Source organism: Bos grunniens, chromosome 5 (assembly GCF_055505025.1).
Source record: "Bos grunniens cultivar Pamir isolate PY7600 chromosome 5, Bosgru_T2T1.0, whole genome shotgun sequence".
NCBI classification, from domain to species: Eukaryota; Metazoa; Chordata; class Mammalia; order Artiodactyla; family Bovidae; genus Bos; species Bos grunniens.
This window is the reverse complement of record NC_141169.1, coordinates 59,122,580-59,144,387: the sequence shown is the minus strand read 5'-3', so window position 1 is coordinate 59,144,387 and position 21,808 is coordinate 59,122,580. Positions and strand designations below refer to the sequence as shown.

Below are 21,808 nucleotides of genomic sequence, written 5' to 3'. Positions count from 1 at the left end.
ACTGAACGGAATTTAATTAATATTAAACAGTGCCATAAGTATTTAATGTTATTTAAATAGCTATTTATTTAAATAGCTATTTAACTATTTAAATGTTAATTCGTGCCAGTTTATGTATCACTTTACAGTGTCTGAACTTGAAGGAGAAAGTAATTTCGTTTTCCTGATAATTAAATTATTTTAGATGAATATATTTACAATTAGATTGTAAAGAAAGGCAGACACTTTCCTATTTATTGCTAAGATTTGGACATTTCTTCCAATCATTTATTTGTGCAATTTCTGGACTTCTACCTATTCTGCCTGAGATGGGTGGATTTTGAACAAGAATATGATATATCCTCCGTGGAGGAGGGCATGGCAACTCACTCCAGTATTATTGACTGGAGAATCCCCTTGGACCGAGGAGCATGGTGGTCTACAGTCCTTCAGGTCGCAAAGAGTCTGACATGACTGAGCAATTAAGTACAGCACATAATATACTCTGATTCTGGGAAAGATTGAAGGCAGGAGAAGGGGACAACAAAGGACAAGATGGCTGGATGGCATCACAGACTCAACGGACCTGAGTTTGAACAAACTTCAGGAGATAGTGAAGGACATGGAAACTTGGCACGCTGCAGTCCATGGGGGCGCAAAATGGCAGACATGAATTAGTGACTGAACAACGTGATATATTACATCCATCCTATTCCATTTCCTCTTTACATTGCCTTTTCTACAGACATATTTCAGACTCTTCAAAGTCATTTAAATGGTTTGTCCCAAGTAGTAGGATGGAATTAGATTTCTAGTACTGTCTATCTAGGGAAATAGAAAACTCACTAACTTGAGATTTTCTTACTGGGATATTCAAAGCCATCTTTTCAATACTTACAGAATAAAACTAATATTTTAATCTTCATTTACTTGCTTACTTTCTCTCTTTAGTTGACTCAGAACTCAAATAAGAAATAAGGGTGAAATTCATCAGATCCCATAATCCCAGCAGTACCAAAGAAAGACCCAAATGCTTTCATGATAAACAAGTTGTATTACACTGGAAGCAAAATGTAACAATACACTTCAGAATTCTAAAATGTAGGCCTCAGGAATTCCTCTTCTGATAATATTAAGCTAAGGAAATAAGGATGCTTATATAAAATTTTTAATATATTTATAGTAATTAAATATCAGAAGCTATATTAAATAATGGTTTATCCATTAAAAGAGTATGATACAGAAAAACTGTGATGCAAATATGTGTCTTACCATGGAAATAATTACAGATATTGATTAGAAATGACTTTATGTATACAGCTTATCATATATATAAAATATACATATGTAAATATTTTCCCATGAAAACATAGACAGAAAGCAACTTTGGTGTGTTTTCTTAATGCTTTATTATATGAGTTGAAGAGTATCCAGAAATATCTTTCCATCAAAACATTATTGTTTTACACTTAGAATGTATCTAATAAAATTGGTGCATCTTATTGTCTCCAAGGACCCAATTCCCACTGCTGCCTCTGTTACATATTTTGCCAAAATTCAGTGCATATTAGACTCATTAGTCACTTTTGAGATTTAGTCACACTTTATTTATCCACAGAGAGGAAACCTGAACATCCATAAGACTCTAAGATAATAAAACATTCATCTTACTTCACTGTTTAAAAAACTATCTTTGCCAAGAGATATCAGAAATTATATTTTCCAAATCTACAAATGTATTTCTCAGACATTAAAAATAAATGACTTATTTCAGCTTTGAGACATAAAAATTGTTTCCTAGATTTAAAGTGGAATAGAATCCTTAATGAGAGTTTGTTGACAACTCAGAGAGTACTATCCACTGCAAAAACGGTGAATGTGTATGTCCTCATGAGAGGGGCATTTGTGCATGTATTTAAGACCACTTATAATTTCAGTTTCATCTTGGGGACAATGAAGATTACACAGTCAACTAAAGCCATGGTTACCTTCCACTAGAGTAAGTATGTTCTTCTTTGGTAGTATCAGTTTTTTTTTTTTCTTCATTCAAAATACTAGTTCCTTAGTTTCTGCAAAATATCAGACTTATCTATTTAAATAAACATCAGAGATAGCAATGAATTAATTTGAATATCTCCAAAAAGAAAATAGTTATTTCTAGTGTTTTTTAATTAATGGACATGAGTTTGAGTAAACTCTGGGAGTTGGTGATGGACAGGGAGACCTGGTGTGCTGCAGTCCATGGGGTCACAAAGAATCGGACATGACTGAATGACTGAACTGAATGTTTTTTAGTATCAGAAGAATGAAATATGAAGGGATTAGACTCACTGGAAATACTAATTACATACATCATAGAGATGGGTTACTTATCTGTTCACTCTTTTTTATCAGCATCTACAGCAGAACTAGCCAAATCATAAGTCTCAATAAATATGTTTCAAATCAATTCATGAGTGCTCATAAGAACTAGGGTGATAAACAGAAGTGACCTATCCTACTATGTCACTCTAATGAATCAATACGTATTTATGCCCATATGTAACTATAAGATACTTAAAGTGCCAAATTCCCAGCAATGTTGTCATTAGTGATCAAATTATAGTGAGCTAACTATAAAAGCAAATGATCCTTGAAATATATTACAAAGAAAATTCACATGAACAAAAGTGATTTATCAGAGCATTCACTTAACACCTGGATCACAGAAGATAAGAATCAGTAACTAGAAAGGCAGGAGAGTTTGGGAATCCTGAACTACGGTCTGAGTTAGGATGCCACAGCAAAGCACTGAGAGCTTTAGAATTTTCTCAGCTTAGTTCAGAGTGTCAATTCCTTTATGATACTATCTAAAAGTTTACCTGATTGCTAGCCAGTTATTTCTCCTCTCAAGCCAAGATTAGTGCCTCTTTTCTATAGAGATGCTTATTAACCATAGGTGATTTCCTATCTATTGCAGTCTGATGATGTTATTTGTTACTGTCTTGATAGAAATAACAAGCCTTCATTCACTAGGCCTTAACAGAACACGTCTCTAGGTTCTTGTGGAATAGACTGCAAAATAAGTGAAATCATTCACATAACAAATGAATTAATCTTTCCATTGGAAGTCCTTTTATTCCTTAGAATGAAGGGGGAAAATGGCATAAACTCCACATTTACAAAATAAAACTGCTGCCCAAATAATTACTCAATGATAGCTGAGAAAGAAATGTGGAATATCTATTGCCTTGTGTTCAAAATTTTAGGTCTCTGGAATCGGCCCTTAGTACTTCTCCACAGAGCACTGAACAGGTTGACAGATGCATGGAAGCCCACCAACTTTATAACTTTATACAGAATACAGGAAAGGAACACAAGAGCTCTATGGATTAATGTCATCATGGTGGTTTAGTTGCTAAGTCATATCCAGCTTTTGCGACCTCATGGACTGTAGCCCACCAGGCTCCTCTGTCCATGGGATTTCCCAACAGGAATAATGGATTGGGTTGCCATTTCCTTCTCCAGGGGATATTCCCAACTCAGGGATCAAACCCAGGTCTCCTGCATTACAGACAGACTCTTTACCAACTGAGCTATCAGGGAAGCCCCTAATGTCATCATACATCAATATAAGTAACAGTTGGCATAAGTTATGAAGCAAAAAGAAAATGAGAAGAAGGAAGAAAATGAAGGAGAGAAAAAGTAGGGGAAGTGACCTTAACTCACTATCTACCAGTCACTCTGCATGGATTATCTCAATCAATATGCACAGTAACTCCATATACTTGGCATCATGGGGGAAACAGGCTAAAGAGAAAAGGGGAAATAAAAATACTGCATCTCACTCCACAAGCTGTGTAAAAACCACAGGAACTAAACTTCCTCTCCCTACACATCAGTCCACAGGAAAGCAACAGAGTCACTCATATCTGCTTAATAGTAAAGGCAGTCTCAAAAGATCAGTTGAATTTTACCAATTAGGCTCATAGAAAAATTTAAAAATCTTCTTAAAGGTCGCTCTAAAAACCCACTAAATCATTTTAGAGCCTAAATGAATTAACTTCCATGAGCTTTAAGGAAATATCTAGTATAGGCTAACTTCAGATCATTATTTTCACAACACTTAGGAGAGAATTATCATATTCTGGGCTTTAGAAAAATGATTCTGATTGTGTTGCTTTTAAAATCTTGAACAGAAGAAGTAATGATATATGCTGAGCATATGTTAATATACTTTTGCAATATTTCAGCTATGAGATAAAGATACCCATGGTATAATTGTCATGGGAGAAACAGGCTAAAAAGGAAAAAGTGTGTAAGAAATACAAGGAAAAATTTAAGGAATCACAAGACTTGATAATAAACTGAAGATGAGAGTAAAGAAAGAGGAAGAATTAAGAATGTCCTTATAAGACTAGGGATTTACAGAGAAGGAAATACTTCTCTATGATATTTAAATGAGTGCCATATTTAAAATCTCATAATGGACACATCTAGAGGTCACTCAAAAGGAAATAATGAAGAAATGAAATAGGAATGTTTAATATAGTAGATAGTAATGAGTGTTCCCCATGTTCTGGTCACAGCTATAGATATTGTAGATACTGTATGTATTATCTACATTTATCAGTACAATCCTAAAATGTATATATTATTTTCATCTCAATTTGCACTTGAAAAAAGCACAAGATACAGAAGTCAATTGTCCAAGGAAAAGTCTAAATTCAAACCCTCTATGTGTGATCTATATGTCCAAGAATAAGTTTAATGTTGAAGTCCGAATACTGTAGGAAGCATTTTCCCTGCATATATAAATTTGGGAATTATCAACCTAAAGGAAGTCACTTTATTTATGAGAATCTCTTCAAGAGAGAACAGAGTGAAAGAACAGATTGCCTAGAAAAAAAATTGCAGGTCAATCCATTAACAGAATGGTTATCAAAGAGAAGTCACCATCAAGGAGAATGGAAAACAGACCAGAACGGTAGAAAGAAACAGGAAAATATGAGATAGGGGAAATTATGCCATCATCACTTTTGCAAGTTGACAGTTTATTCTCTTACATGAAGCTGAGAGCTTGAGTGAGATGAAGACTGAATTGTGTTTAATGAGTGAAACGAGATAGACTAGTGATGACCTTGTGAGGAATAGTTTAATTAGTGCAAAAATCAGGTGAATTGATATATAAATGGTTAAAAAGAGGAAACAATTATCAAATAGGTGGAAGGTAAATGTAGAAGTATCATTAAGAACTGTCAGAATTTTGTTAAACTAGATACTGCTAAATGTCATTCATAATAATGTGATTGAGTGTATTTCAAGCTGAAATAAGGTTGACCAAAAACATATTAAAAGTCATGGATATGGTTTTTCAGCTCTATGAACATACTTTTACATTCTCTCCTTTCTCTGTAATAAATTTTGAAGCAAAATATTACTAAAAAAAATACACATGGTGGGCAGATTTCATTGTCAAATGTGTTTAGGAAGAAATAATAGAATTCAGTTTATAATTTTAATATCAAAAATTGCTCTTAATGAGACCCCTTTGATGGAAAAAATGAATATTCTCATGAGCTAAGCCTTCCCTGGTAGTTCAGATGGTAAAAAAAATTCTCCTGTAATGCAGGAGACCTGGGTTCTATCCCTGAGTTGGGAAGATCCCCTGAAGGAGGGCATGGCAACCCGTTCCAGTAGTCTTGCCTGGAGAATCCCCATAGACAGAGGAGCCTGGCCGGCTACAGTCCATGGGATCACAGAGTTGGACATAAATGAATGACTAAGCACAGAACAGCACAGAGAATATGAAACTGTAGAATCTAGTTAGAAGGCTTTAATGTTTTCATTGGCAAGGGAATCAAAAATAAAGTAATCCACTCAATGATACAGTTCCAGAATACAGTTTGCAAACTGGGGAGAAATTTTTGTTGCACAAGCATATCCTAGGAAGCATGAAAATACATAATATATTTTAATCAAACAGTAGCTGGAAAGCACAGTCAAAGGCAAATATTGCAAATATACTTTGAAATAAATTTTCTATGAGGAAAAACTCTTAGTGTTTGGATTGTAACACATTTAAATACATTTTTCAGAAAATATTTCCAGTAAAAAAGTTTTAAACATGCCTTGAAGAGGCTGGACTGGATAAGCTGAAACAGGATAAACTATCCTGTGATAAGTAATTCATTTCCAGTATAATAGCTAACACACATGTAAGCTTTAATGCTAGGATTTTCTTAAACACCACAGTTTTGCTTTTTTTTTTTTTTTTTTTTGAAAGGGGTGTTAACTTAGAAGCATATATGGAGATAGGACATTCAGGAAAACAGACTTTTGATCCTCAAACAGTATATTGATAGAGGCATTTTTTCCCATTGATATTTATATGTTGAATGACCAATTAGCAGCTAAGTGTACATTCATTAGAAGCAGTAGTGTGAAATAACACAATTTAAAAATGAGTATGCAGTTTATGTGACACAAAGAGGTGATGAAACATTGTCATGTGCTATGTGCTTGCTTCTCCAATGACCAGTTGTATCAGAGTCACTCTCGGATTTACTTCTCTTGACATCAGAAACCAGCCAGGAAGCTGAAGTTCTTCATGCAAAGTCTTTATTTTTTCAAGCAGATTGGGCAAGAGATAACCATCACAGATGAAAAACCAAACCTCAATAACAACCTTCATCTTGCTGGGGTTGACAGATGACATTCTACTGAAAAATTTGCTTTTCATTTTTCTATTTCTGTCCTACACTTTGAGTATATCTGGAAACTTAAGCATCATCACCCTCACTCTGATTGATTCACACCTTAAAACGCCTATGTATCTACTCCTCCAAAATTTCTCCTTCTTAGAAATTTCATTCACAACTGCTTGTGTTCCCAGATTCCTGTACAGCATATCATCTGGGGATAAGTCCATCACCTATGCTGCTTGTGCCAGTCAACTGTTGTTTACAGATCTATTTGCAGTGACAGAATTTTTCCTCCTGGCTATCATGTCCTATGATCGCTATGTGGCCATCTGCAAACCCCTACATTACACAACCATCATTAGCATTAGAGTCTGCAAGAACGTCATCCTTTTCTGTTGGGTGGCAGCACTGATCATCATACTCCCACCAATTATGCTGGGCTTAGAACTGGAATTCTGTGACTCTAATATCATTGATCACTTTTGCTGTGATGCTTCTCCTATCCTGAAGATCTCTTGCTCAGACACATGGCTGATAGAGCAGATGGTTATTGTCTGTGCTGTGTTGACCTTCATCATCACCCTCATATGTGTAGTTCTTTCCTACATTTATATCATTAGTACTATTCTAAGGTTTCCCTCTGCCCTGCAAAGGAAGAAGGCCTTCTCCACTTGTTCTTCCCACATGATTGTTGTTTCCATCACTTATGGTAGCTGCATCTTCATTTATGTCAAACCTTCTGCCAAGGATGAAGTAGCTATTAACAAAGGAATTTCACTCCTTATTACTTCTATTTCACCCATGTTGAATCCCTTTATTTACACACTGAGAAACAAGCAAGTGAAGCAAGCATTTCTTCACTCAATTAAAAGCATTGCATTCTGCTCAAAGATATAGAGAAAAAAAATGAGTCAATGAATCCAGTTAAAAGGAAGGATTGAACAGGCACAAAATCTGAAGCTGCTGATACTATTTGTCTCTATACAATTTATTCTCAGTCATATTGACATTCTCACTTCTCTTTAAACTTGCTTACTGTGAACCTTGTCTATTCCATCATTTACTCTTCATTAAAACTAAACGTTGGGCGTTCCCTGGTGGCCCAGTGGTTAAGACTGTGCTTTCACTGCAGGAGCACTCATTCCATCGTTGATCTGGGAACTAAGATCTTACATGCCACTGGGCACGGCCAAAAAAAAAAGAAAAGACAGAAAGAAACAAGAATCAACAACAAAAACTATACTCTGAGGATGTTTACTCTAATCTGGCAGAAATTGCTATTTCCAAACAGGTTGGTTGTTATCCCTGGAAACACAACAGACCACATTTTCTCCCATTTTCATATACTGTCAGATATGGCTATGTAGGCCACTTTATAGCTAACAGAGGGGTGTGGAAATATGTGGTTCATTTTTAGAACTTGCCTATGTGCTGTGTGTGCTCAGTCACTTAAGTCATGTCAGATTCTTTGTGACCCCATGGACTGTAGCTCACCAGGTTCCTCTGTCCATGGGATTCTCCAGGCAGGAGTCCTGCAGTGGGTTGCCAAGCCCTCCTCCAGAGAATCTTCCCAACCCAAGGACTGAACCCGCATCTCTTATGTCTGCTACATTGGCAGGCAGGTTCTTTATCACTAGTGTCACCTGATAAGCCCAGACCTGGCCTATAATTATGCCCAATATGTCATCCACCCCACCCTTTTTTACTCTCCTATCTGCTAGATGCCCATGTTTACAGTGACTTGTAAGCTTCACATGGATGATGAATGAGACTGGTTTTCCGTGTTAGCTATAGTCTTCACCCACAGGATGGGCAGTGACAGAAGCTTGGTGATGCTTCTCTTCTGGCCCATGTGCAAGGAGTTGTCATCACGTTTGAAAGGTAAAGTGTCACAGAAATATTCCTGCCACTTAGAGTGTGAATGCATACTAAGTCACTTCAGTCGTGTCTGACTCTTTGTGACCCCATGGATTGTAGCCCACCAGGCTCCTCTGTCCATGAGATTCTCCAGGCAAGAATACTGGAGTGGGTTGTCATGCTCTCCTACAGGGCATCTTCCTGACCCAGGGATCAAACCTTGGTCTTCTGCATTGCAGGCAGATTCTTTACCATCTGAGTCACCAGGGAAGCCCATCATCACAAGTACATGCAGGTAAATTCAATGGTATAGATATTATAGTTTAACTATTGGCAGCCTCCTCCTCAGATTCAGATGCATATAGATTCAAATTTGGCCCAGCACAAACATATGAGGAAAAATCATACTAAAATTACTATATGCTAAGTTGAAAAGCTGCAATACTACCCATCCTATTTTTTATCTTCTGGTCCTATAAATCTTTCCACTGAAGTATTTGTATTACCTCCTCTCATTTCACGGTAAGTAGGCAATTTTTAAATAAAATTCTAGCCTTTCAATATTCATCAACCACTTATTTTGAATAACCAGTGTTTAAATTGCCCTTTCCAATTTTTAGTGAGTCCACTGTGATGAAGACATTATAGACTATACCATGTCTATGCAATATTTTGCTTTTCTTGCCACTTTATGTACATTGGTAATTATGGTACACTGAATTATATTATTTAATAAGAGGAAATATATTCAAGAAACCCTCAAGGGTATGTGCAAGTAGATGTTGGTTCTCAGCCAATCTCTTTTTAGGTTCTATAAAATTAACTGAGGGACTAAACTTAACCCTGTACACAAAATTTGCAGTCACAATCTTCCAGGCAAGAATAAATTCAGTAAGCCTGAATGATCTTTTTAAGATGTGTGTGTGAATCCAAAGTGACTTCTCACACCGTACAATTTATATTTTACTATTATTTACTGAATCCTAATAACATCATTTTTTCATGTTATTCTCCAAAAGCTGTCTGAACTGCTTACTGATTTATCCAATTATTACGTCCAACTCCATCTTTTCACTTCTTCCTTTTTACTTCTCTTTTGGGTAATATAAATCTTCTGTTTTTTCCCATCATAGGTATTTTTACCCTATGAGATAACTGAGCTAGTCATTCAATATTCAGTCTCCTGAATATTCATTTAGTTTTCTGAGACTAAGTTGATAAAAAGATTCCCATGACTGGGAACCTCATCTATTATAGCAACTGCCATGGTCTGAACAATACTAACTTAGATCTTTCTTGTCATCATAAGTTCTACCTATAGTTGTCTGCATTTCTAATACCCCACATAAAAATGACTATTTTAATTGTGAGTCAAAGAGGGAATAGAAGAATTATCCCTCTCAGGGTCTGAATAATCTCTGCTATTAACCATTTAATAACTCTACCAATATAACCTCAGACTGCTCTGCTCACAAATATTTGAAGTAACTTGGATCATTAACCTAAACAATTCCTTCTATTTCAGCCATACCTATAATTAATGAAGTAATCCATTTTTATTCATTCCAAGAATTCACACTAGTAAAGATTTATTAAGTTTTCACTGTTATTTATTCATAAAACATTTTAAATCATTAAAAGAATAGTTTTGGAGGGAATTCCCCGGAGGTCCAATGATTAGGACTCCATGCTTCCACTGTAGAGGGCACAGGTTCCATTCCTGTTCAGGGAACTAACATCCCACATGCCACTCAGTGCAGAAAAAAAAAAAAAAAAGAATATCTTTGGAATCTTTAGTCATCTGATCATTAACTCAGACTATTTATTATCCAGGTTAATGAGTGGTCTTAACTGAGTTCATTTGAAAATATATAATTTTTTTTCAGATGACCATGTGAGCATGTGAAGGCTTTGCCAGAAATGATGCTCAGTCACTTCAGTCATGTCCGACTCCTGCAAACCCATGTACTGTAGCCCACCAGAATTCTCTGTACTTGGAATTCTCCAGGCAAAAACACTGGAGTGGGTTGCCATTTCCTTCTCCAGGGGACCTTCCTAACACAGGGATCAAACACTGGTCTCCTATAATGCAGGCAAATTCTTTACAAACTGAGCCACCAGGGAATGGAAAGTCTTTATTTTCCTCATCTTTTATTTATGTATTTATTTATTTATTTATTTACTATATTGTATTGGTTTTGCCATACACCAACATGCATCCGCCACGGATGTACACGTATTCCCCATTCCAAACCCCCCTCCCACCTCCCTCCCAATACCATCCCTCTGGGTCATCCCAGTGCACCAGCCCCAAGCTTCCTGTATCCTGCATCAAACCTGGACTGGAGATTCATTTCTTATATGATATTATACATGTTTTAATGCCCTTCTCCCAAATCATCCCCCCCCCACCCTCTCCCACAGAGTCCAAAAGACTGTTCTATACATCTATGTCTCTTTTGCTGTCTCACATACAGGGTTGTCATTACCATCTTTCTAAATTCCATATACACGCATTAGTATACTATATTGGAGTTTTTCTTTCTGGATTACTTCACTGTGTATAATAGGCTCCAGTTTCATCACCTCATTAGAACTGATTCAAATGTATTCTTTTTAATGGCTGAGTAATACTCCATTGTGTAGATGTACCACAGCTTGCTTATCCATTCATCTGCTGATGGACATCTAGGTTGCTTCCATGTCCAGGCTATTATAAACAGTGCTGCAATGAACATTGGGGTACACGTGTCTCTTTCAATTCTAGTTTCTTCGGTGTGTATGCCCAGCAGTGGGATTGCTAGGTCATATGGCAGTTGTATTTCCAGTTTTTTAAGGACTCGCCACACTGTTCTCCATAGTGGCTGTACTAGTTTGCATTCCCACCAACAGTGTAAGAGGGTTCCCTTTTCTCCACACTCTCTCTAGCATTTATTGCTTGTAGACTTTTGGATCACAGCCATTCTGACTGGCGTGAAATGGTACCTCACAGTGGTTTTGATTTGCACTTCTCGGATAATGAGTGATGTTGAGCATCTTTTCATGTGTTTGTTAGCCATCTGTATGTCTTCTTTGGAGAAATGTCTATTTAGTTCTTTGGCCCATTTTTTGATTGGGTCATTTATTTTTCTGGAATTGAGCTGCAGGAGTTACTTGTATATTTTTGAGATTAGTTGTTTGTCAGTTGCTTCATTTGCTATTATTTTCTCCCATTCTGAAGGCTGTCTTCTCACCTTGCTTAGAGTTTCTTTGTTGTGCAGAAGTTTTAAGTTTTATTAGATCCCATTTGTTTATTTTTGCTTTTATTTCCAATATTCTGGGAGGTGGGTCATAGAGGAACCTGCTGTGATGTATGTCAGAGAGTGTTTTGCCTATGTCCTCCTCTAAGAGTTGTATAGTTTCTGGTCTTATGTTTAGATCTTTAATCCATTTTCAGTTTATTTTGGAGTATGGTGTTAGAAAGTGTTGTAGTTTCATTCTTTTACAGTGGTTGACCAGTTTTCCCAGCACCACTTGTTAAAGAGATTGTCTTTAATCCATTGTATATTCTTGCCTCCTTTGTCAAAGATAAGGTGTCTATAGGTGCATGGATTTATCTCTGGGCTTTCTATTTTGTTCCATTGATCTATATTTCTGTCTTTGTACCAGTACCATACTGTCTTGATGATTGTGGCTTTGTAGTAGAGCCTGAAGTCAGGCAGGTTGATTCTTCCAGCTCCATTCTTCTTTCTCAAGATTACTTTGGCTACTCGAGGTTTTTTGTATTTCCATACAAATTGTGAAATTATTTGTTCTAGCTCTGTGAAAAATACTGTTGGTAGCTTGGTAGGGATTGCATTGAATCTATAGATTGCTTTGGGTAGTATACTCATTTTCACTATATTGATTCTTCCGATCCATGAACATGGTATATTTCTCCGTCTATTAGTGTCCTCTTTGATTTCTTCACCAGTGTTTTATAGTTTTCTATATATAGGTGTTTAGTTTCTTTAGGTAGATATATTCCTAAGTATTTTATTCTTTTCGTTGCAGTGGTGAATGGAATTGTTTCCTTAATTTCTCTTTCTATTTTCTCATTATTAGTGTATAGGAATGCAAGGGATTTCTGTGTGTTGATTTTATATCCTGCAACTTTACTATATTCATTGATTAGCTCTAGTAATTTTCTGGTGGAATCTTTAGGGTTTTCTATGTAGAGGATCATGTCATCTGCAAAGAGTGAGAGTTTTACTTCTTTTCCAGTTTAGATTCTTTTTATTTCTTTTTCTGCTCTGATTGCTGTGGCCAAAACTTCCAAAACTATGTTGAATAGTAGTGGTGAGAGTGGGCACCCTTGCCTTGTTCCTGACTTTAGGGGAAATGCTTTCAACTTTTCACCATTGAGGATAATGTTTGCTGTGGGTTTGTCATATATAGCTTTTATTATGTTGAGGTAGGTTCCCTCTATTCCTGCTTTCTGGAGAGTTTTTGTCATAAATGGATGCTGACTTTTATCAAAGGCTTTCTCTGCATCTATTGAGAAAATCATATGGCTTTTATTTTTCAATTTGTTAATGTGATGTATTACATTGATTGATTTGCAGATATTGAAGAATCCTTGCATCCCTGTGACAAAGCCCACTTGGTCATGGTGTATGATCTTTTTAATGTGTTGTTGGATTCTGATTGCTAGAATTTTGTTAAGGATTTTTGCATCTATGTTCATCAGTGATATTGGCCTGTAGTTTTCTTTTTTTGTGGGATCTTTGTCAGGTTTTGGTATTAGGGTGATGGTGGCCTCATAGAATGAATTTGGAAGTTTACCTTCCTCTGCAATTTTCTGGAAGAGTTTGAGTAGGATAGGTGTCAGCTCTTCTCTAAATTTTTGGTAGAATTCGGGTGTGAAGCCGACTGGACCTGGGCTTTTATTTGCTGGAAGAATTCTGATTACAGTTTCAATTTCCGTGCTTGTGATGGGTCTGTTAAGATTTTCTATTTCTTCCTGGTCGAGTTTTGGAAAGTTGTACTTTTCTAAGAATTTGTCCATTTCTTCCACGTTGTCCGTCTAATAGGCATATAATTGCTGACAGTAGTCTCTTATGATCCTTTGTATTTCTGTGTTGTCTGTTGTGATCTCTCCATTTTCATTTCTAATTTTATTGATTTGAATTTTCTCCCTTTGTTTCTTGATGAGTCTGGCTAATGGTTTGTCAATTTTATTTATCCTTTCAAAGAACCAGCTTTTGGCTTTGTTGATTTTTGCTATGGTCTCTTTTGTTTCTTTTGCATTTATTTCTGCCCTAATTTTTAACATTTCTTTTCTTCTACTAACCCTGGGGTTCTTCATTTCTTCCTTTTCTAGTTGCTTTAGGTGTAGAGTTAGGTTATTTATTTGACTTTTTTCTTGTTTCTTGAGGTATGCCTCTATTGCTATGAACTTTCCCCTTAGCACTGCTTTTACAGTGTCCCATAGGTTTTGGGTTGTTGTGTTTTCATTTTCATTCGTTTCTATGCATATTTTGAATTTTTTAAATTTCTTCTGTGATTTTTTGGTTATTCAGTAGCGTGTTGTTCAGCCTTCATATGTTGGAATTTTTAATAGTTTTTCTCCTGTAATTGAGATCTAATCTTACTGCATTGTGGTCAGAAAAGATGCTTGGAATGATTTCAATTTTTTTGAATTTACCAAGGCTAGCTTTATGGCCCAGGATGTGATCTATCCTGGAGAAGGTTCCATGTGCACTTGAGAAAAAGGTGAAATTCATTGTTTTGGGATGAAATGTCCTATAGATATCAATTAGGTCTAACTGGTCTATTGTATCATTTAAAGTTTGTGTTTCTTTGTTAATTTTCTGTTTAGTTGATCTATTCATAGGTGTGAGTGGGGTATTAAAATCTCCCACTATTATTGTGTTATTGTTAATTTTCCCTTTCATACTTGTTAGCATTTGTCTTACATATTGTGGTGCTCCTATGTTGGGTGCATATATATCTATAATTTTAATATCTTCTTCTTGGATTGATCATTTGATCATTATGTAGTGTCCTTCTTTGCCTCTTTTCACAGCCTTTGCTTTAAAGTCTATTTTATCTGATATGAGTATTGCTACTCCTGCTTTCTCTTGATCTCTGTTTGCATGGAAAATCTTTTTCCAGCCCTTCACTTTCAGTCTGTATATGCCCCCTGTTTTGAGGTGGGTCTCTTGTAGACAACATATATAGGGGTCTTGTTTTGGTATCCATTCAGCCAGTCTTTGTCTTTTGGTTGGGGCATTCAACCCATTTACGTTTAAGGTAATTATTGATAAGTATGATCCTGTTGCCATTTACTTTATTGTTTTGGGTTCGAGTTTATACACCCTTTTTGTGTCTCCTGCTAGAGAATCTCCTTTAGCATTTGTTGGAGAGCTGGTTTGGTGGTGCTGAATTCTCTTAGCTTTTGCTTGTCTGTAAAGCTTTTGATTTCTCCTTCATATTTGAGTGAGATCCTTCCTGGGTACAGCAATCTGGGCTGTAGGTTATTTTCTTTCATCACTTTAAGTATGTCTTGTGATTCCCTCCTGGCCTGAAGAGTTTCTATTGAAAGATCAGCTGTTATCCTTATGGGAATACCCTTGTGTGTGTTTTTTTGTTGTTGTTTTGTTTTGTTTTGTTTTACAATATTGTATTGGTTTTGCCATACATCAACATGCATCCACCTCGGGTGTACACATGTTCCCCATCCTGAACCCCTCTCAAACCTCCCTCCCCATACCATCCCTCAGGGTTATCCCAGTGCACAAGCCCCAAGCTTCCTGTATCCTGCACTGAACCTGGACTGGCTATTCATTTCTTACATGTTATTATACATGTTTTAATGTCATTCTCCCAAATCATCCCCCCCTCTCCCTCTCCCACAGAGTCCAAAAGACTGTTCTATACATCTGTGTCTCTTTTGCTATCTCGCATACAGGTAGACATTACCATCTTTCTAAATTCCATATATATGCGTTAGTATACTATATTGGTTTTTTTCTTTCTGGCTTACTTCACTCTGTATAATAGGCTCCGGTTTCACCCTTCTCATTAGAACTGATTCAAATGTATTCTTTTAATGGCTGAGTTATACTCCATTGTGTATATATACCACAGCTTTCTTATCCATTCATCTGCTGATGGACATCTAGGTTGCTTCCATGTCCTGGCTATTATAAACAGTGCTGGTTAATATAAACAGGCTTTCTATTCTGTTCAATTGATCTATATTTCTGTCTTTGTGCTGGTACCATACTGTCTTGATCATTGTGGCTTTGTAGTAGAGCCTGAACATTGGGATACACGTGTCTCTTTCAATTCTGGTTTCCTCGGTGTGTATGCCCAGCAGTGGAATTGCTAGGTCATATGGCAGTTGTATTTCCAGTTTTTTAGGGAATCTCCACATTGTTCTCCATAGTGGCTGTACTAGTTTGCATTCCCACCAACAGTGTAAGAGGGTTCCCTTTTCTCCACACACTCTCTAGCATTTATTGCTTGTAGACTTTTGGATCACAGCCATTCTGACTGGCCTGAAATGGTACCTCATTGTGGTTTTGATTTGCATTTCTCTGATAATGAGTGATGTTTGGCATCTTTTCATGGGTTTGTTAGCCATCTGTATGTCTTCTTTGGAGAAATGTCTATTTAGTCCTTTGGCCCATTTTTTGATTGGGTCATTTATTTTTCTCGAATTGAGCCTCAGGAGTCGCTTGTACATATTTGAGATTAGTTGTTTGTCAGTTGCTTCATTTGCTATTAGTTTCTCCCATTCTAAAGGCTTTCTTTTCACCTTGCTTATAGTTTCTTTGTTGTGCAGAAGCTTTTAATTTTAATTAGATCCCATTTGTTTATTTTTGCTTTTATTTCCAATATTCTGGGAGGTGGGTCATAAAGGATCCTGCTGTGATGTATGTCTGAGAGTGTTTTGCATATGTCCTCCTCTAAGAGTTTTATAATTTCTGGTCTTACATTGAGATCTTTAATCCATTTTGAGTTTATTTTTGTGTATGGTGTTAGAAAGTGTTCTAGTTTCATTCTTTTACGAGTGGTTGACCAGTTTTCCCAGCACCAGTTGTTAAAGAGATTGTCTTTTCTCTATTGTATATACTTGCCTCCTTTGTCAAAGATAAGGTGTCTATAGGTGCATGGATTTATCCCTGGGCTTTCTATTTTGTTCCATTGATCTATATTTCTGTCTTTGTGCCAGTACCATACTGTCTTGATTACTGTGGCTTTGTAGTAGAGCCTGAAGTCAGGCAGGTTGATTCCTCCAGTTCCATTCTTCTTTCTCAAGATTGCTTTGGCTATTCAAGGTTTTTTTGTATTTCCATACAAATTGTGAAATAATTTGTGCTAGCTCTGTGAAAAATACCATTGGTAGCTTGATAGGGATTGCTTTGAATCTATAGATTGCTTTGGGTAGTATACTCTTTTTCACTATATTGATTCTTCCGAACCATGAACATGGTATATTTCTCCATCTATTAGTGTCCTCTTTGATTATTATTTGTTGTTTTTCCCTTGTTGCTTTTAATATTTGTTTTTTGTGTTTGATCTTTGTTAATTTGTTTAATATATGTCTTGGGGTGTTTTGCCTTGCATTAACCCTGTTTGGGACTCTCTGGGTTTTTTGGACTTGGGTGATAATTTCCTTCCCCATTTTAGGGAAGTTTTCAACTATTATCTCCTCAAGTATTTTCTCATGGTTTTTCCTTTTGTCTTCTTCTTCTGGGACTCCTATGATTCGAATGTTGTGGCGTTTAATATTGTCCTGGAGGTCTCTGAGATTGTCCTCATTTATTTTAAGTCTTTTTTCTTTTTTTCCTGTCTGATTCATTTATTCTACCATTCTATCTTCTATTTCACTAATCCTATCTTCTGCCTCCGTTTTTCTACTATTTGTTGCCTCCAGAGTGTTGTCTCATTTATTGTATTATTCATTATATATTGACTCTTTTTTATTTCTTCTAGGTCCTTGTTAAACCTTTCTTGCATTTTCTCAATCCTTGTCTCCAGGCTATTTATCTGTTATTCCATATTTATTTCAAGTTTTTGGATCATTTTCACTATCATTATTCAAAATTCTTTATCAGGTAGATTCCCTATCTCTTCCTCTTTTTTTTGGTTTGGTGGGCATTTATCCTGTTCCTTTACCTGCTGGGTATTCCTCTGTCTCTTCATCTTGTTTATATTCTTGAGTTTGTGGTGGCCTTTCTGTATTCTGGCAGTTTGTGGAGTTCTCTTTATTGTGGAGTTTCCTTGCTGTGGGTGGGGTTGTATCGGTGGCTTGTCAAGGTTTCTTGGTTAGGGAAGCTTGTGTCAGTGTTCTGGTGAGTGGAGCTGGATTTCTTCTCTCTGGGGTGCAATGAAGTTCCTAGTAACGAGTTATGAGATGTCAATGGATTTGGAGTAACTTTGGGCAGCCTGTATATTGAAGCTCAGGGCTGTGTTCCTGTGTTGCTGGAGAATTTGCGTGGTATGTCTTGCTCTGGAACTTGTTGGCCCTTGGGTGATGCTTGGTTTCAGTGTAGGTATGGAGGTGTTTGATGAGCTCCTATCACTTAATGTTCCCTGGAGTCAGGTGTTCTATGATGTTCTCAGGATTTGGAGTTAAGCCTCCTGCTTCTGGTTTTCAGTCTTATATTTACAGTAGTCTAAAGACTTCTCCTTCTATACAGCACCACTGATAAAACATCTAGGTTAAAGATGAGAAGTTTCTCCACAGTGAGGGACACCCAGAGAGGTTCACAGAGTTACATGGAGCAGAGAAGAGGGAGGAAGGAGTTAGAGGTGACCCGAATGAGATAAGGTAGAATCAAAAGAGGAGAGAGCAAGCTAGCCAGTAATCACTTCCTTATGTACACTCCACAGTCTGGACTGCTCAGAGATGTTCATGGAGTTATACAAAGAAGAGAAGAGGGAGGAAAGAAACAGAGGTGGCCAGGAGGATAAAAGGGGGGAATGAAAAGGAGAGAGACAGTTCCAGCCAGTAATCAGCTCCCTAAGTGTCCTCCACTGTCTGGAATACACAGAGATTCAGAGAGTTGGGTAGAGAAGAGAAGGGGAAGGGAGGAGACAGAGGTGACCTACTGGAAAGAAAGGAGAGTCCAAAGCAGGAGACAGCAGTCAAGCCAGTAATCTCGTTCCCAAGTAAAAATAGGTACTTAGATTGGATTCTTAAAGGTACAAAATTGATAACAAATACCAAAAGGCAAAGATTAAAATTCTAGAGTAGAGGTTGGATTTTCAAAAATACAATATTAAAGAAAAGAAGAAGAAAAAAAAAACAAAGTCACAAAAGTTATTAAAATATATATATGAAGTTTGCTTTAAAAAATAGTCTTTTTTTTTTGAAAACTAATAGTAGGCTATAAAAGTGAAAAATAATTTAGTAATAGAGAACTTAAATTTTTTTAAAAAGTTAAAAAAAGAAAATAAAAAGAAGAAGAAAACAAAAGAAAAAGAAAAGAAAAAGAAAAGAATGATCGTAAAAATAGTAAAAATATATCTAGGACTTTCTTTTGTGTTATTGTGGGCAGTGTGGGGTCCGTTCATTTTTGGATAGTTTCTTGGTCTGGCTTATATTTCTCAAGATGTATAGGCCCCTTCCTATGTAGTCAGTACTAACTACAGGGTTTTACTCTATTGCACCTGTCACTTCTAAGGCAGTTCCCTCGGTTTTAGCTTCTCTTTGCTGGTCTCTTCAGTGTCTGATTTCCTCCCTGACACAAGGGAGCGGTGGTGGACACTTTTTTAGGCTCACTTGTTCAGTCGCGCTGTGGGGAGAGAGGGACGCTGCAAACAAATAACACTGGCATGTGCTTGCAGTGTCTCAGCCACACTGGGCCTGCCCCCACTCACAGCGCATGCATCCTCCCTGCCCACACAGCTCAGGCTCTAGATTGATCCGCGGGAACCACCCGAGGCCAGCCCTGGGCTGCATTCACCTTCCAAGTCTAAGCCGCTCAGGTTCAGGCACTCGGGTAGTCCTCAGAGGCACAGACTCCTTTGGGCTTGCATTTTGTGCCCTTCCCAGCTCAGAGCAGCTCGGGTGATGAGGTGTTTGGCGAGAGCGGTCACTAAGACTTATTGCCTCTCCCATCCCTGCCACTCAGTTTTCTGGGTGTACAACTGGTGCACTTTCTCAGGTGGATGACTGTCCAGAACCCCAAGAAGTCTTAGTAAGTAAAAAAGCCTGCTTGCAGTTTGGTAGAAAATGTCTCTCTGGGGCTGTGATTGCCCCCTTCTGTCTCTGGCTGCCTGTCACTGGAGGGGGATGGTCTGCAGCCGGCTAGTTCTGTTCCATCTTTTGTTCTGTGCATGGGCCTGGCAGTGTCTTAGGGCTTTTCACGTGGTAGCTATCCCACAGTCTGGTTTGCTACCCCAAATTACTTCCCTCTGATTACCCTCGGGGGCATTCAGGCCCGATCCTTACTCTAAGCAATGCAGCCCATACCTTCCTGCCCAGCCCCCGCTTGCTAGTGGCGAGCGCAGGCATCTGTGCTCCTTCTCTGCTGGGGGAGTTACCATTGGGCTCGTAATCTATGGGTTTTAATTATTTACTTATTTTTCCTCCCTATTATGTTGCCCTCTGTGCTTCCAAGGCTCGGCACAGACTCAGCAGTGAGAGTGTTTCCTGGTGTTTGGAAACTTCTCTCTTTTTAAGACACCCTTCCCGGGATGGAGTTCCGTCCCTACCTCTTTTGTCTCTTTTTTTGTCTTTTATATTTTTCCTATCTCCTTTCGAAGACAATGGCTGCTTTTCTTGGTGCCTGATGTCCTCTGCCAGCATTCAGAAGTTGTTTTGTGGACTTTACTCAGTGTTTAAATGTTCTTTTGATGAATTTGTCGGGGAGAAAGTGGTCTCCCTGTCCTATTCGTCCGCCATCTTAGGACCGCCCCTTTTCTCACCTTTTACTCAAACTTCTTCCTTGAGATGAAGGAATAGAATATTTTGCCAATTTCAATTATACTTTGTATTCTCTGTTTTGCCTAGTTTTTCTGGGCCTCTGTTAATTTGCTTTTAAGTTTTATTAATAAGATTTTAACCCTTATCTCCTAAAGATTTTCATCACTTCATGCCAAAAATGATTTGGCAGTCAGCCTGGTATCAAATCCTCTATATCTGTTCCCATCTTCTCTCCTCTCTCTTTCTCTCTCCCCGCTCCTGTTTTAATTATCAAAACTACATTAACCATTATGATTCATAAATCAAAAAAAAATCATTCTGGAGCTAAGATAGCAGGATAGGAAGACCCTGAGTTTGCTTCTAGTTATTTCTCTAGATAGATAGATAGATAGATAGATATACAGATATAGAGATATAAAGAAGAAATAACAATGGTATTAGGGGCAGAGATGAGCTATAGTTAAGACCCACAACCCAGGGTAGGTGACCAACAAATGCACGTATCCTCCCAGGGAGTTAGGGGTCTGAGCCACAAAACAATGTCCCCAGTCTGGGGATCCTACACCCAGAAGATGAGCTCCCAGAATACCTTGTTTTGAACACCAGAAGGACTTGCATATGGGACAGCTGCAGGTATTAAAGGACATACTCTGACTCCCAAAGCAGAGGTAGTAATTTGAAAGGAACCTGGGTGACCTCCACTTGCTCTGATCTTGGAGAACCTCCAGAGGCAGAAGGCTACCACTGGACTGTCCCTGGGGACACACACACACACACACACACACACACACACACAGGCAGGCAGCAGATATTTTTGAAAACTTGTTCTACCACGAGGACACATGTGCTGGCAAATGCCAAATTGGAATCCTCCCTTTAGCCCATTAGTGCAGAGTGCTTAACCACAAACCAGCAGGTCACCACCAGTTCTGGCACCTGGCAAACTGAGGAGCCAGATGAAAGAAGACAAAGTTGTGCCCTTCAGCAATCCAGTACAGCCCCCAAAACCCCTGAGGCTAACGATCAACCACCTGGGACTCAACCCAACATCCAGTAGGCTGCTAGCAGCTTCAAACCCCCACAGCCCCTGCACCTAACTGTCCCAAAAGAAGATCCTGCACACCTGAAAGCAGGCACCAGTGAGAGTATCCAAGAAGGGCCCATACAACCCACATAGGGGGCAACTCTAGAGCGTATCTCTCTGGTGACCAGAGAAGAGTGGAGACCACAGTACATCTCCTACATAAGATCATTTCTCCAAGATCTGGAAATATAACTGACCTACCAAATACATAGAAATAATAGAAAGAATTAGGAAAAATAAGGGGACAGAAAAATACATTCCAAAGTAAGGAACAAGACAAAACCCCAGAAAAAAGTTAACAAT

At 37.8% G+C, this 21,808-nt stretch overlaps 1 protein-coding gene across 2 annotated transcripts; it reads left to right on the top strand.

Moving 5' to 3' along the window:
• The first annotated feature begins 5,003 nt into the window (after nt 1-5,003).
• On the top strand, nt 5,004-7,559 carry LOC147372124 (olfactory receptor 6C2-like). Of its 2 annotated transcripts, XM_086403604.1 has the most exons (2): nt 5,004-5,036; nt 6,621-7,559. In XM_086403604.1, exons 1-2 carry the CDS (start codon nt 5,025-5,027, stop codon nt 7,557-7,559), a joined length of 951 nt encoding a protein of 316 aa, XP_086259730.1. In that variant the 5' UTR covers nt 5,004-5,024. The 2 variants fall into 2 exon arrangements, with proteins under 2 accessions (XP_086259730.1, XP_086259728.1); XM_086403602.1 differs by lacking the exon at nt 5,004-5,036 and having other exon boundaries at nt 6,567-7,559.
• Nucleotides 7,560-21,808: the final 14,249 nt, after the last annotated feature.